The 15,472-nt window shown below is 44.4% G+C and overlaps 1 protein-coding gene across 3 annotated transcripts in view; it reads left to right on the plus strand.

Moving 5' to 3' along the window:
* The window catches only part of l(2)k09913 (lethal (2) k09913), a 121,119-nt gene extending 106,694 nt beyond the window's left edge, over nucleotides 1-14,425 (plus strand). For 2 of the 3 annotated variants that reach the window (XM_065451764.1, XM_065451762.2), the window contains one exon: nucleotides 14,001-14,425. In XM_065451764.1, coding sequence (XP_065307836.1) covers nucleotides 14,001-14,393 — 393 coding nt within the window. In that variant the 3' untranslated portion in view covers nucleotides 14,394-14,425. The remainder of the gene's footprint in view (nucleotides 1-14,000) is intronic. The other variant, XM_065451765.2, reaches the window with a different exon arrangement.
* The last annotated feature ends 1,047 nt before the right edge of the window (nucleotides 14,426-15,472 follow it).

Below are 15,472 nucleotides of genomic sequence, written 5' to 3' on the forward strand. Positions count from 1 at the left end.
GTCACCATCTTAATATCATGTAATGTTTATGCACTACACTGTTCACAAGCTATACCGAAATGCAAACAGCAGTTAATGTAGATGCACACTGCGAGACATCAACACAGTGATGTTGATTGAGGAAGGAATGGTGCAAGATGTATGAAGATGAATGAAGGACATGTGCTTATGTATTTATTTATTTATATACCTTGCAGGCTGCAAGGCTGGACTCTTAGGTGAGGGGGAACAAAAAGTAGTTGCAAAAGGAAGAACGGCACAACGTAAAGAAAAAAACCATCATAAAAAGCAGCACCAATACAATGCACCAACTAGCCCAATGTGTCTTACTGGCACAACATTATACAATACTTAACAAACAATTACAGAAAAAATTATTGCCCATGCACCCTTTACAGATGGCAAACCAGCGAAGCTGAAATGTGTGGCCCCGGTGTTTATCACTGGGTTACCGTATTTACCCGCATAATGATCGCACCCGCGTAAAGATCGCACCCCTGAATTTTGTCGTCAAAATTCGAACTTTTTCTTTCTCGTGTAATGATCGCACCCTGATTACGGGAAAGCATTTGATTCAGTCGAAACCTCAGCAATCATGGAGGCATTATGGAATCGGTGTAAACGAGCCATATGTAAAAATACTGAAAGATATCTATAGCGGCTCCACAGCCACCATAGTCCTCCATAAAGAAAGCAACAAAATCTCAATAAAGAAATGTGTCGGGCAGGTAGATATGATCTCTTCAATACTATTCACAGCGTGTTTACAGGAGGTATTCAGACACCTGGATTGGGAAGAACACCTGGATTGGGAAGAATTGGGGAAAAGAGTTAATGGAGAATACCTTAGTAACTTGCTGTGGGATGTCGTGTTTGCCGAAGGACGAATCCCAACATGAAAATGTAACGACTCTTTATTCGACTAACAATGGCAGCGGACAGGCATACCAACGCTATGTTCGTCCCAGTAGCGGAAGGTAGAAAAAGCGGTCTTTCTCAGCCAGGCAGCCTGTTTTTATAGCCACCGTCAGTGACGCATACCTCGGGTGACGTGGTGGTGGCACTATGTTTTGTCGACCATGCAGTCCAGCGTGCAGCTGTGTTATGCAGGGCCAGATGATAAGAAGATGGAAGGTGCGCAGAAATATGCGCAGAGTGTGTCGCCACATTGCTATTTGCTGATGATATTGCCTTGCTTAGTAACTCAGGGGACCAATTGCAATGCATGCTCACGGACCTGGAGAGGCAAAGCAGAAGGGCGAGTTTAACAGTCTCGGAAGAGAACAGCAGTTCACGATAGGTAGCAAGGCACTGGAAGCGGTAAGGGAATACATCTACTTAGGACAGGTAGTGACTGCGGATCCGGATCATGAGAATGAAATAATCAGAAGAATAAGAATGGGCTGGGGTGCGTTTGGCAGGCATTCTCAGATCATGAAAAGTAGGTTGCCATTATCCCTCAAGAGAAAAGTGTATAACGTGTAAGAAGTTTGCAGGGCCAACATGGCCACAATTACTACAGGACTGGGGTAGTTGGAGAAGTATGGGAGAGGCCTTTGCCCTGCAGTGGGCGTAACCAGGCTGATGATGATCGCACCCTGAACTTGTCGCAGCGATATGGCGTGTGCCAAGTCTAGCTAATGATGATCGTGCTTACCATCTGTCGAATGCAATGCGAACAAGTCTTGAAGACATACCAAGCTGTCTGCACGCACCCAGCATTCTTAAGCAGATGCCCCATTTCATTCCTTTCATCACTTTCCGCACTTCCATGAAAAAAAATAAAAGGCTGCAACCAAACTTGCCTCGGTTTCATTATTTGTAGGCTTCATAATGGTTTTGGTCAACAACAACAACATAAAGGCCGCCTTTTGATTCTTCTCATCTGCACTCATGGGCAGGCAACAAATCGCGAGCGGCAACAATAGTGGCCACGTTTACACTAATGCGATAGAAGTGTACCGTATTCATATGCTGACACTTGGAACACAGCTAAGATATTCGCCCACCTTTAGCGTAAACATGCCATAATAAGATAGCAGTGAGGACAAATGCCGCAGTTGCCGCAGCCTGCCCGCCATGTGTTTCTATGTCACTGGCAGCTAAGCGCACCCATCTCCGTTTCTGTCCCCTCAAAGTGGACATGACTATGTTATTGTCGCGGACTTGCCGATATTAACGATATTACTCATTACCGATATGGAAGAAACTGTTTCAATGCGCGTAATGTACTCGCAAAAAGAAAAATAATCGCGTTTGGCATGTTTGGTTTGCTCCGCCGGCCGTCATTTTTGTTTTGGTGTCCTGCACTGACAGTGGCAGCCACCTGCTTATCATCCCGCTGAAAAAATAGAATGTTTCTTTTCGTGGGAAATTTAACCAGTGTAATAATCGCACCCCTCAGTTTGCATAAATTTTTTAATAAAAGAACTGCGATCATTATGCGTGTAAATACGGTAATTTCGACGGTTTGCGTCAATATTTTAATTTTAGAAGTGCGATCAATATGCATGTAAATATGGTAATTTCGACAGTTTATTCAAGTGTTTCTATATTATTGGTTATGTCTGTGTTTCTTAATGAGGTTACGCACACGTTTGACTTCGGTTTATCACCATGTTTATTTGGAATGCCACATATCGCAATTTTCAACATCACCATCATGCAAAGTGCGGTGAGGGGTTCATTGTGTTAATCCAGGAGGTCCATCACAGTCTTTCTGAATTATGTTATGCATTTGTGTTTTGTAATGTGTTAATCATAATATTTATGACACGGTTATGCACTGTAGTTACCAAGTGACACACCGGAGCTGCAGATTTCATTTAATTAAATATGGACACATTTTTGAACATTTAATGAAGTTGGAGAGAGACTGCTGCATGCACGCTCTGCTGCGAGAGAGAAATGACGTCACTATAGGTGTGGCCAATGGCCCACCACACCTTTGCTGCATGATAATCATGACATCATGATCTTGTCTTAACCCCGTTCCCGTCTGTGTCCCTTCCCAGCGATAATACATAAATAAATGTATATGTTTTAAATGCATAAGCATTTCTATGTCTACCCAACGAGAAATTTCTCCGTCGGTCATTTAATACAAATGCAATGGCTCAACCCCCCCCCCCCCCTAAACAATGGCTCATACCCCCACACTAGGGTTTTTGTGATTAGACCACGAGTGTTTCGCCTAGAATATACAGCTTCGGTGTAAAAAGAATGAAAACCTTTCTGCTAGAGACCAAGACAATCATGAGGCATACTGAAAACAGAAAGTTTATTGAACATGCCGAGTAAATGCTGGTTGACAAGCAATAAATCAAAATTCCACAAAAAGGAGAAGCAAAAACTGATGTGTGTCCATACAGATCCCGACAGGAAACGCATCCATCTCTGAAAGTGTAACAGTGGCCATGCTGACACAAGATTCTCCCAGTGTCTTTGCATCTACAGCTTCCATAATTTCTCTGGGCTGCCGATCTCCACAGAATGCCAGCTACTTCCTCTACAATGCAATCTTGACATCTGAGCGTGCATTGTAGAGGAAGAAGCTAGCATTCTGTGAAGATCGGCTGCCTAGAGAAATTATAGAAGCTGTAGAGCTAAAAATGCTGGGAGAATCTTGCCAGCATGGCCTTCGTTAGAAATGGATGCATTTCCTGTCAGGAAATCCACATTAATTTTGGCTTCTCCATTTTGTGTATGTTTGGTTTATTGCGTGCCAGCCAGCATTTACTCAGCGTGTACATTAAACTTTTGGTTGTTAGATGATCTCGGTTTTCTTGTTCGTCCTGTGTGTTCTCGTGTGCCATTTGCAGCCAGGCTATTCTTTATTTTTTTAGACTGCAACAAGTCACTTTAATGGCCCTTATGATGCTTCTGTGTACCTTGTAAAACCTTTTATTTGGCCAGTGTTGCAAGAATGTATGGTGTGAAGCAGTAAGAACAGGGTACGCTAACTTTTGAATAGAAAGTTTATTGTGAAAATGGAGTGATTCATAAAAATTACCAGAAAGTAGTACAGCAATAAAACCCGATAAAAACTATGATAAAAGCTTGATGAAACCAATATAAAAACTGGAAAGGGAGAAAATACATATAAATATACAAGTCCAGGGAAAAAAACATTGTGACCACTAAGTGCGCATGTGGCTAGCTTCCAAGAAACTCGTTTTTTTTGTTCAATGGCATGGAACTGGAAGAGTGTGCTTGCATAAGTAAGCTGTCAGTCTGTCTATTGGAATAAGAACAGTGTTTTTTGAAAGGTGCTGGCATGCAGAATTGGCAATTGTAATGATTTTTTCCTGCACTTGCAATTTTTCTGTATTTTCTTTCTGTAGCACTTTTATTTATGTTTGGCTGCATCAAGCACCAATCTTTATCTAGCCTTCAAAGCTGTCTTGTCTTTTTTTCTGGTAATTTGTATAACTTGCCACATTTTTACAATGAACCTTAGTTGCAAGTTAGTCCTCAGCCATCTCTAGTGCCATCCTGTTGATACCGCTTCACGCTATGCACCCTTGCAACATTTTTGTGTGCGTCTGTATGTGTGTGCGCGTGCGCCTGCATGCGTGCGTGCATGCACATGGATTTGGATGTGAAATTGTGCCCTTGGGCGGAGCTATCATTCTTCTCCTGTGCAGCCTTATTAATTCATTAACTATAGTGCAACAGAAATATGATGGACAAGAACGAAGTGAACACACAGAGCACTTCGTTATTGTCCATTGTCTATCTGTTGCCAGTGGGCAGCACACAGTGCACATGACCCCCTCCCTCTTCCCGTCAAAAGAATGTGTGATCATACGGGGCCTGCCTAGCTGCCCCCTCTGCCTCACCGTCCCCAGGCAAGTGCCAAGTTCTGTCAAGTACATTAGTAACGCAAAAAAAAAGAGTTTTGAGAATAATTGGGAACGTGCCACTCCGGCATTCTATGTGGAGCTCATTAAAAATTTCAATATAATTAGAGTACAAGACACATACGAGTATAAATTGTTGAGTGAATATCGTCTTAACTATAACTGTCATAATTCTCTCTTCATGGGTTTAGTAAACCTCCATTCGAAGGAAGCATCATGTGCCACAAGAGCAACAGAAATATGGAATGTTCCGTATTGTCGCACTGGCTATGGTCGGCAAATGCTCCAAAACAAACTTCTACGTCTACTAAATGAGTTTAATAAAAAACAAATCGATATTCGCGAAGCAAAATTATCTGACTTGTACACGTTCTTTATAGTCTAACATAGACCTCTAGAGCTGTTTATGATTGGTATTTAATTATATTGTTTCAATGCCGCTATTACTAAGCGTACGTTGTTATGAAATGTGCTGTCATTCGATGCTGAGGTGAAGTTACGTATGTTAACGCATGATGCCCCACGTAGGACAGTAACTAATGTGTTTAATTTTATGGTTTTGGCAAAGTTTATGACAATGTTGTGTTTAATATGATGGTTTTGTTAAAGTTTACGACCATGTGAACAAAATGTGTGTGCCTCTGCTGTTGTCTTTGCCAATATGGTGGCGAAGGACTCCCTAAGGCCATCCTTGAATGGCTTTTCCCTTCGCCTCCCATCACATGTATATTGACACGTGTACTTATCTTTATCGGGCGACCACGTTTCGCCGCTTAACAACTGTAATTGCACAGCGCGGGACGCGCCTGCATGTATCCGAAGTTTCTGGAAAGTTATCGATGCTTCTACCCGGCTGTCTGTTGTCGCCGAACCTTGTGTTATCCGATTTCATCGCGTGACGTGAATGGTGTAGAACTTTGTGGAAGGCACGCGGGCCCGAACGATAAGTCTGAAACATTCGACGACTGCTGTATAAAAGCCGACGCGCTTGACCCGCTGATCAGATTTTCGACGATCGCCGACCGTGTTTGCCGCTATCCTTGTGCTATAAGTGTAGGCTGTCTTTGTGGGCACAGGTTCGCCCAATAAAAGTTAGTTTTGTCTTTCACAGTATTTGCTACTGTGTTCTTCGACGTCACCACCACGTGACAATATGTGGTAAACATAAAGAATAAATCAATCAATCAAGTACCCTACCATGCGTACGAATGTATGCGTTGCAGTTTCCAATGTAACACTGACAAGATGGTGGCATAAATGGGGTCATAGATTCCATCGATGACGTATTGCCTGGCTCTTAATGAGAGTCAGGTCATTACAAGCATCCAAATCTTCTCATAAATATACACGTCCCCATCTTCATCAAGGCCTTGCCAGCCTACTCTCACCTACATGCAGCGAATATCGCAAGTGCTCTGAAGTTACTGAATATATAGTAGCTATGCCGCAGTCCAGCTTGTCTCATTTAAGTAGATGCGTCCTTCAAAAGATGTGCCATGCTCAACTAGGCATACTGCAAAGATGCCTATGAGCGATGGAATGTTTCAGGTGTTCTTACTTAGACCGCCATCCCAGGCTGTGCACCATGTATCGGAGCGTATCTCTGGATGTTTGGGAACAATTTGGAACTGCAAAATTGTAAAAAAAAAAAAAACACTGCTGGTCGTTGTTGGGTGGCTCGGGTGGAAAAGGCCAATTAAAATACAGAAGTCCCCCAGAACGGCTGTGTCGGGATCCGCCCGGGTTCGTGAACAAGGGAGGGCTCCAGGCACCCTCCGTTAAACGGACGCTTCGCAGCGTGGTGGTAATGAACGATGACTGGCTGCCGAGCAGCTGCTGACCGCCTAGCAACTGTGCTCGTCGGTGTTTATTGGATGCTGTGACCAATGTTGCCTACTGAGCCTGGCGGGCCAATGAAGATTATGCCCGAGGGGGCGTCACATGCTTGTTATAGGCTGTTTTCCCAGAACTTCTTTCTCATTGAGTGCCTTCATTGCTCTCTCAGTATGTGCAGGGTCCATTATGAAAGTAATGTGCATTTTCCGGGAAAGATAGATTTATTGACTGGACCTGTATAAATAGTTAAAATTCTTCAAAATGCTCTCCCTGTGCATTAATACACTTGCGGAGACGTGTCTGCCACGCTTGGAAGGCACTCTGAAAGTCCTCGACGGAAATGTCTCTCAGAAATTCTGTAACATGCTTTTGGATGTTTTCCGTGGTTTCCCAATGCTTTCCCTTCAGCGCTCTCTTCAGTCAGGGAAACAAAAAAAGTCACACGGAGCCAAGCCGGGACTGTAAAGGGGATGGGGGACCACCGTTGTTGCTCCGGGCCAGGAAGTTGGCAACGATGAAGGGCGTGTGGCTGGGGGCATTGTCATGGTGGAGCTTGACCGTGTCTTTGATGTCAGCCCTCGTGCGCGCGACTCGGCGTTGCAATCTCTTGAGCCCCTCCAAGTAGACGTTGACAGTTTCTCCCCGCGGTACAAACTCAAAATGGACAATTCCTCGGACATCAAAGAAGACAATGAGCATCGTTTTGATGCGAGACTTGCTCATTCGCGCTTTTTTGGGACGGGGGGGGGGAGGATGATTTCGCGTGCAACTCGCTGCTCAACCTTATTGATTCTGGGTCGTACTCGACCATCATTGTTGTCATACCTTCCACGTGCCACACCTTCCACTTTGTTGTTACCTTCCATTTGGCAGCAGCAGCCGTAGTAACAGGGACACACCACTAAGCAATACTTTTTGGTTGCGCAGGTCGGAGCACAGTAATCGGCAAGCGTTGATTTCCACCGCCGTTGTGCTGACAAGCATACGGCTATCTTGGCACGTGGACTTCACGCCCACCATCCCCGCCAGTCGATATCACCGTGGGCACCTGGTGACATCTCGCAACGCTACCACTGAACTGGACCGCTCTGTGGCACCTCCAGCACTACAATAAAGGGATCCGTCTGGTCCTGCGCTTCACTTGGCAGCAGTAGTCCTGGCAACAGGGACACACCACTAAGCAATACTTTTTGGTTGCGCAGGTCGGAGCACAGTAATCGGCAAGCGTTGATTTCCACCGCCGTTGTGCTGACAAGCATACGGCTATCTTGGCACGTGGACTTCACGCCCACCATCCCCGCCAGTCGATATCACCGTGGGCACCTGGTGACATCTCGCAACGCTACCACTGAACTGGACCGCTCTGTGGCACCTCCAGCACTACAATAAAGGGATCCGTCTGGTCCTGCGCTTCACTTGGCAGCAGTAGTCCTGGCAACAGGGACACACCACTAAGCAATACTTTTTGGTTGCGCAGGTCGGAGCACAGTAATCGGCAAGCGTTGATTTCCACCGCCGTTGTGCTGACAAGCATACGGCTATCTTGGCACGTGAACTTCACGCCCACCATCCCCGCCAGTCGATATCACCGTGGGCACCTGGTGACATCTCGCAACGCTACCACTGAACTGGACCGCTCTGTGGCACCACCAGCACTACAAAAAAGGGATCCGTCTGGTCCTGCGCTTCACTTGGCAGCAGCAGCCGTGGCAGCAGGGACACACCACTAAGCAATACTTTTTGGTTGCGCAGGTTAGTCTTCGCTTTTATACGGCATTTACCACTTCTGTTCTTAACTTTTGTCACGCCTGCTGCTGCCAAGGTTACTACCGTGGTTTTTTAGCGATGCCCAGTTGTGCATAATTTGCTCGCGATGTTGACACCCTTCGGAAAGAAATCGCAGAATGCGTGAAAGTTTGCGCATGATGAACCAGCTGTACGAAAAATCGAGGGGAAAATGTGACGCTGTGAATGCAGAGAACAAAACACTCGCAAAGGAAAACGAAAAGCTGGCTAGAAGGGTAGCGGACCTCGAGCAGTGTTCTTGTACAAACAATGTCGAGATCAGGGGTGTGCCGCCCACACAGGGCGAGAATTATGTCGCTGCTCTCGAAAAAAATCAGCGACAAGATCGGCTGCCCTGTGGCACCATCTGACATAGACATTGTTCATCGCGTCCCTGCGAAGAAGGATAAACATATAATTGCACGCTTCTGTTCCCGCACTAAGAAGGCTGATTTCGTAAATAAGGCCCGGAAAGCACGACTAATTACTACTACTCTCGGCTTCCTTCTGTCTGCAGAGGCCAAGGTCTTCATTAACGACCACTTAACACAAGACAACAAACGTCTGTTTGCTGAAGCCCTCGAATAGAAAGAGGCAAACTTCAGGCAAACTCAGGCAAACCCTTATTCATTTTACTTGTTCCCTACATCACCCAAAGAAGTATCCGATACAATCGCTAGTTTACGAACTACAGGTCCCGGCCTTGATGGGACCTGTAGTAATCAAATTAGTATCATCTCGTATCGCCGATGTACTCGCGCACATTATTAACTGCATGTTCACAACGGGCATTTCCCCGACGAATTGAAACACGGTAAAATAACTCCTATATTTAAAAAAGGTAACAAAGAATTAATTTCAAACTATCGCCCTATCTGCATGATATCTTTTTTTAGCAAAGTCATTGAGAAACTACTCGTAACCCGCTTAACAAATTACTTTCACAGATTTAATCTTCTCTCGCCTGAACAACACGGGTTTCGTAAAGGTTATTCGACTGAAACAGCTATAACATAATTCACTGACAAAATAAAACATGCCCTTGACAACTCCCATATTGTTGGTTCAGTTTTCGTTGACTTCAGTAAAGCATTTGACACCATCTGTCATAACATCTTTTCTTACAAGTTAGAAGCTCTGGGCATTCGTGGCCCAGCTCTTGCGCTCATCCGCAGTTATTTGACTAACAGAACTCAAGTTGTAAATTTCGGAGGTTCACTTTCACGCACTAAAGCAGTCACTAGCGGTGTCCCACAAGGCTCACTTTTAGGCCCTTTACTTTTCCTGGTGTACATTAATGATCTTCCTCACTGTTTAACCAGTACTTCATCTATTCTATATGCTGACGACACGACTATATTTACTAATAGCAAATGCATAAGTACTGTAATAAAGCGACTAAATTCTGACCTAAGCAACTTATCTGCCTGGTGCACAAGTAACAAACTTCACATCAACCATTCGAAAACTCAGTTCATGCTTTTTCATACACATAAACGCGTCATCGCGCCCGCGCCACCGCTCGTCTTACAAACTCATGTTCTCTCACCTGCACATGAAGTTGTCTTCCTTGGCGTCAAACTTGACCCCCAACTTAAATTTAACTTGCATGCTCACATGGTCTCAAAAAAAATTGCCTTTGAAATAAGAGTACTAATCCTAACACGCTCGTATTTTCCACAAAACGTTAGAACTCCCCTTTATTACGCATTTATTCACTGTCACTTGCAATACTACATCTCAGTTTGGGGAAACACATATTGCTCGCACATAACACATCTACAACATTTACAAAATCAAGCCTTGAGGATCATTAATTTCTCTAGTCACATGTCACATGCAGTACCAATTTTCAGTTCCTTAAAAATACTACCATTACGTTACATGCTCCAGCTCAAATTGGTTTTACTAATACACCGCACACTAAATCATGAAGTAATTTTAGATGCATTTAATAACTCTGCTCTTACCAACACTAACAATACGAGATTTTCCTCTAACAACAATTTTTTACTCCCTCAAATAAACACTAATTATGGAATGTTCACTTCCCTTTTTACGGCCAATAAATACTGGAACAAACTACCACCCCATATTAAAGCCTGCCGCACAACATTAACATTCAGGAGAGATACGAAGAAATATTTACTATCGACACTACTGGCTAATGATTCATTACTATAAGCATATATTGTGTACAAACTTATGTGCCAGTTTTCAATGATTCTGCATTTGCCTAATGTATCGATAACTTTTATTTATTTTTTTATTCTACGTCTCCTTTTGCCTTCTTTTTTCTCCTTTTTTAGGCGTTTTAAATTTTTTGTCGCATAGTCTATAGCCTACCTTTGCATTTTGCGTGTTGTAAGCATATATTTTTATTTTATTTTATTTACATTACCCCTAAGGGCCCTCACACGAGGGTATTACATGGGGGTGCACAAACATGAAATATACACAATAAATAAAACTACATCAAATAAACATACACACAAGGAACATAAAAAAATAGATATGAACAAAGGGTATATTCACTTCGTCAAGAAAACACAAGAACATTTTACATATGTTAATATGTGCATATAACCATATGTGATATCTAATCTGCTGCTACTGCTAACCGTTTTCTTGCAGCAAAGTTTGGGAAGATGGTAAGTTAACTTCAGTAGCTATGCGTGATGGTAGGTTATTTCATTCTATTATTGTGCGAGGAATAAATGATTTTGCGTAGAGCGATGAGCGGCACATTATGTGTTTTACTTTGTTAGCGTGGTTACGGCGCAGGAAAACTGCAGGAGGCGGTGAAAAGAAGTCATCGTGAAGCGTGGAATGGTGATAAAGTTTATGAAATAAGGTTAGGCGAGCAAACTGGTGTCGGTGTGATAGTGATTCCGACTCGGCACGTTGTTTTCACGATGTGACGCTGGTGAAGCGTGAATAATCGGAAAAGATGAAGCGAACAGCACGGTTTTGCAGAGATTCAATGTTGTTGATTATGTATGCCTGATCGGGATCCCATATGGCAGAAGCATATTCAATTTTTGGGCGGATCAGCGTGATATAAGCAAGTTTTTTTAAGTGTGAAGGTGCGTGCTTGAGGTTACGCTTAAGAAGACCGAGTGCTCGGTTAGCTGATGCTAAGACGGTGTTAATATAGTAATGCCAAGTTAAGTCAGACTGAAGATAAAGGCCAAGATAACTTGTAAGTTGGCGCAAGTTCTACTCTAGCATTATTGAGAAAGTAGGTGATAGGAAGTCGAGTGCAATGGTTGGTAAATGACATTAGCTTGGTTTTAGAAGTATTTAAAGACATTAACCAAACACAAGCAAGCAAACACAAGTAAATATTTGTTTCTAATTATCTGTTACATTAACCTCGTGTTCTTTGATATGTGTCATTCCTATGTTTCCATAACATGTCAGTTACTACATATTTATTTATTCATACTCTGTATCGATTTCATTTGCTTGTGTTTTGAACTTCAATTATTGTAAGCACTTTTTGTATTTTTTTATTTGCTTCATTAACTTCGTGTTTTCTGATGTCTGTCGCTGCTTTTACCATAATGTATTAATTCCTGCATTGTTAAATTACTAATGGGAGGTCCCCCTGACAGTTCTTGTAACTCCGGGACCTCCTTCTGTACTAATGATGAATGATGAAATAAATAAATAAATAAAAAGCTCGCCCGCCTACGGATCAAGAACCAGCAGCGTACAGACAGCCGACACTACACTACTACGACACTATTAGAGCCCGTGCTATAGTTTCGATTAGTTTCGTTTGGTCTAGATTGGTGTGTATCTTTGTTTGTTTCCCTGCATATCTTTTGCAGCTTGCGTTTGCTCATAGCTCACGTTTTGTTTGTGGTACTTAGCTTTTGTGTTGTAGCCTCCTTTTGCGTTGTAGTTTGCCTTCGTTTTTTGTAAATTGCTTCAGTTTATAGCTTGCTAACCTTGCTTCATTTTTTTGAGTACTTGTCGCTGACTGCCGGGTACAGCCCGACAAGCCTCTTCATGGCTTGGGCTGACCGGTTTTTTGAATGCGTAATATTTTCATGAAATAAAGGATATTATTATTATTATTATTATTATTATTATTATTATTATTATTATTATTATTATTATTATCCGGGATTCGTCTCCGGTTATGACAGAGTTAAGGAAGTTCGGCTCATTTTCGATCAAATCCAACAATTCTTGGCAGCGCAAAACTCGGAAGTTCTTTCTGATCTTCCGTCAACACTTTCGGCACGAGCTTCGTGCAGACTTTGCGCATTTGCACGGTCACTATCCCATGTACCGCAAATGCGTAAAGTGTCAGCGATTTGCTGGATGCTCAATCGACGGTCGGAGCGCAAAACTTGGCGCGCACACGATCCACGTTTTCGCCGGTTCGGATCGTTGCTGGGCGTCCAGAACGGGGTTCGTCGGCGACCTCCTTCTGGCCCTCCTTAAACACTTTGTGCCACCTCCCGGACTCTGACTGTGTAATGCAGTCGTCCTTGAAGGCCTCTAAAGCATCTCGAATGTGTCAGTTGCATTCTTTCCAAGCTTCACGCGAAACTTGATAGCGTTCAAGCGAACGCTCAATCGCGCCGTGTTATCAGCTCACACTGCTCGGAGTAAACTGGCGATCGTCTGCGTTGGCAGGGCAGAACTCTCGCCACATTTCCCGACCGATTTTGCCGCGCTGCCATGGGTAGTCGCGTCATAATAAAATCATGCGTATTAGGCATTGCTATCATAATGGACCCTGTATGATTGAAGAAGAAAATCTGCTTGCAACCATGATGATTATAGCGATTATAAGTTTATAATGGTTATAAATGATTATAAGTTTAACATGGCGAACATAAAATAATACTATGAGCGGACTGGTGTATGTGGGTGTGCATTTCTTTGTGTCCAGAAATATCAACTGTAGCTGAGCGAGTTGGTCATAGTGAGAGCGCGAACGGGACAGGAACACAAAAAGAAGGAGGGGGAGGAGGTGACTATTACATTCTTAGGTGTACCAAAAGCATGATATATGATTATGAGGCACGCCGTAGACTGCGGATTAATTTCGACCACCTGGGGTTCTTTAAGATGCACGGAATGCACGACACACGGGCGCTTTTGCATTTTGCCCCCATCGAAATGTGGCTGAGAAGCCGGGATTTGATACCGCGACCTCGCGAGCTTTTATATTAGCGCAACGTCAAAGCCATTGAGGAACCACGGCAGGTTGAGCATGACCGTGTGTTATTTGTGTTCCTGTCTTTTTGTCCCTTCTGTATTGTACCTTATGGCATATCAATGTTCCCAAATTCCCACACTGGATAAAAATATGTATTACACGTTTCAACTAGGTGTATCCTTTTTTGATATTTAATAGTTTTGCGTGTGCGCACGATGTTCAAGCCTGACAAGCTGAAAAAGAATGTTCCCCGAGTACACAGAGCTGCGCACAAAATAGGGTGTGCATAAGGTTGTCGGCGTTGCACTGTGGCTTATTGCGATCGGTTCGTGCAGGTTTACGACAGCCTGGTGGACTACGAAGGCATCCCCAAGGGCTTCCCCACGGCGCTCACCCGGAACCCGGTGGTTTGCAAGGTGCTGGAGCTGATGATCCACCTGCAACGGCTCGTGCTCTATCCCCTGTCCACGGTGCACTGGAAGGCATCGTCGCGCGCCTTTCACGAGAACCCGCTCACCTGCCCAGCGCTGATGATCAACTCGAAGCGTGACCAGGTTGCCTCCATTGAGGACAATCTGCGGGTTGCCAACCAGTGGCGCCAGAGGGGCACCGACGTCACCTTCTGCACGTTCGACGACTCCAAGCACGTGCAGCACATGGGCCTCTACCCTGACCTCTATTGTGGCGAGGTGCTGCGCCTGCTTCGCAAAGCCCAGCTCATAGCCTGAGTGTGAAATAAAACCTTTTCTTTTAAAGCGCAGCTTTCTTTGCCTCTTCTTTCGACTTTCCCACTGCTGCTACTGCTGCTGTGGGCTGCTGCTGTCACACACACCGCGTCCGGAGGTGGTTGAGAGCTGATAGACGCGAGTAAAAGAGAAAAGGCGACGGGAAAAACTAGTGTTCACTCGACCACGTCGAATGTGCACCCTGTGAAGCTCCCTGGCCGTCGCCAATTAACTGCTTGACAGCTGTAATTATCCGTGACTCCCCTCAGAAGCATTCCAGAAACCTTTGTACTAACGTGCGAGGCCAGAGGGGACGCAGATAGAACTGTAGAGAGAAGAAGACGACTTCTGTGGAGACAAAAAAGACAACTTCTGTGGACTGTGAAAACCAAGCGGGACAAGTGGCAGCCAACGAACTACTCATGTACATGCAGTGTAAGTACCCGATTTCTCAGCAGCGCCCAAATCCATTTTTGGGCTTACGTACAGCTGTCTGTGCAACTGTTTCTAAAAACCATACGTCCGATTTTATGTGTTCATGCTTTTGCGGTCTTCTGATATTTGATCGGCGGTGCAGGCGGTGCACCGGTGGCGTAGAGGTAGAACACCCGCCTCGCGTGCAAGAGGTGCGTGGTTCGATTCTTGGTGCCGCGCAATTTTCCACCGGATTAAAAAAAAAAATCCACGTGTTGATAAAATTGCTTAAACAGGCGTGGAGTGTGGCCTGACGCCGGTGACCGGTAACGCACTCCCTCACCAGAGCAGGATTGGCCACCGTGGTGCAGTACTAGGCCACGTCCTCCTATATATGAACACAACAATCAAACCCCGGCCCTCAGTCCCCAGCAGCTGCGAAGCAACTGACCGGTGGCGGTCAGACCTGCGACGCAGCAGAGGGTGCTAAGAATTCCTGGCTCCAGACAGGCCGCCATTGGAATATGAACCTGGCAACGTTTAACGCTAGAACGTTATCTAGTAAGGCGAGTCTAGCAGTGCTATTGGAGGAATTAGAGGGCAGTAAATGGGATATAATAGGGCTCAGTGAAGTTAGCAGGCCAAAAGAAGCACATGCAGTGCTTAAA

This window comes from Dermacentor albipictus, chromosome 3 (genome assembly GCF_038994185.2).
Source record: "Dermacentor albipictus isolate Rhodes 1998 colony chromosome 3, USDA_Dalb.pri_finalv2, whole genome shotgun sequence".
NCBI lineage: Eukaryota > Metazoa > Arthropoda > Arachnida > Ixodida > Ixodidae > Dermacentor > Dermacentor albipictus.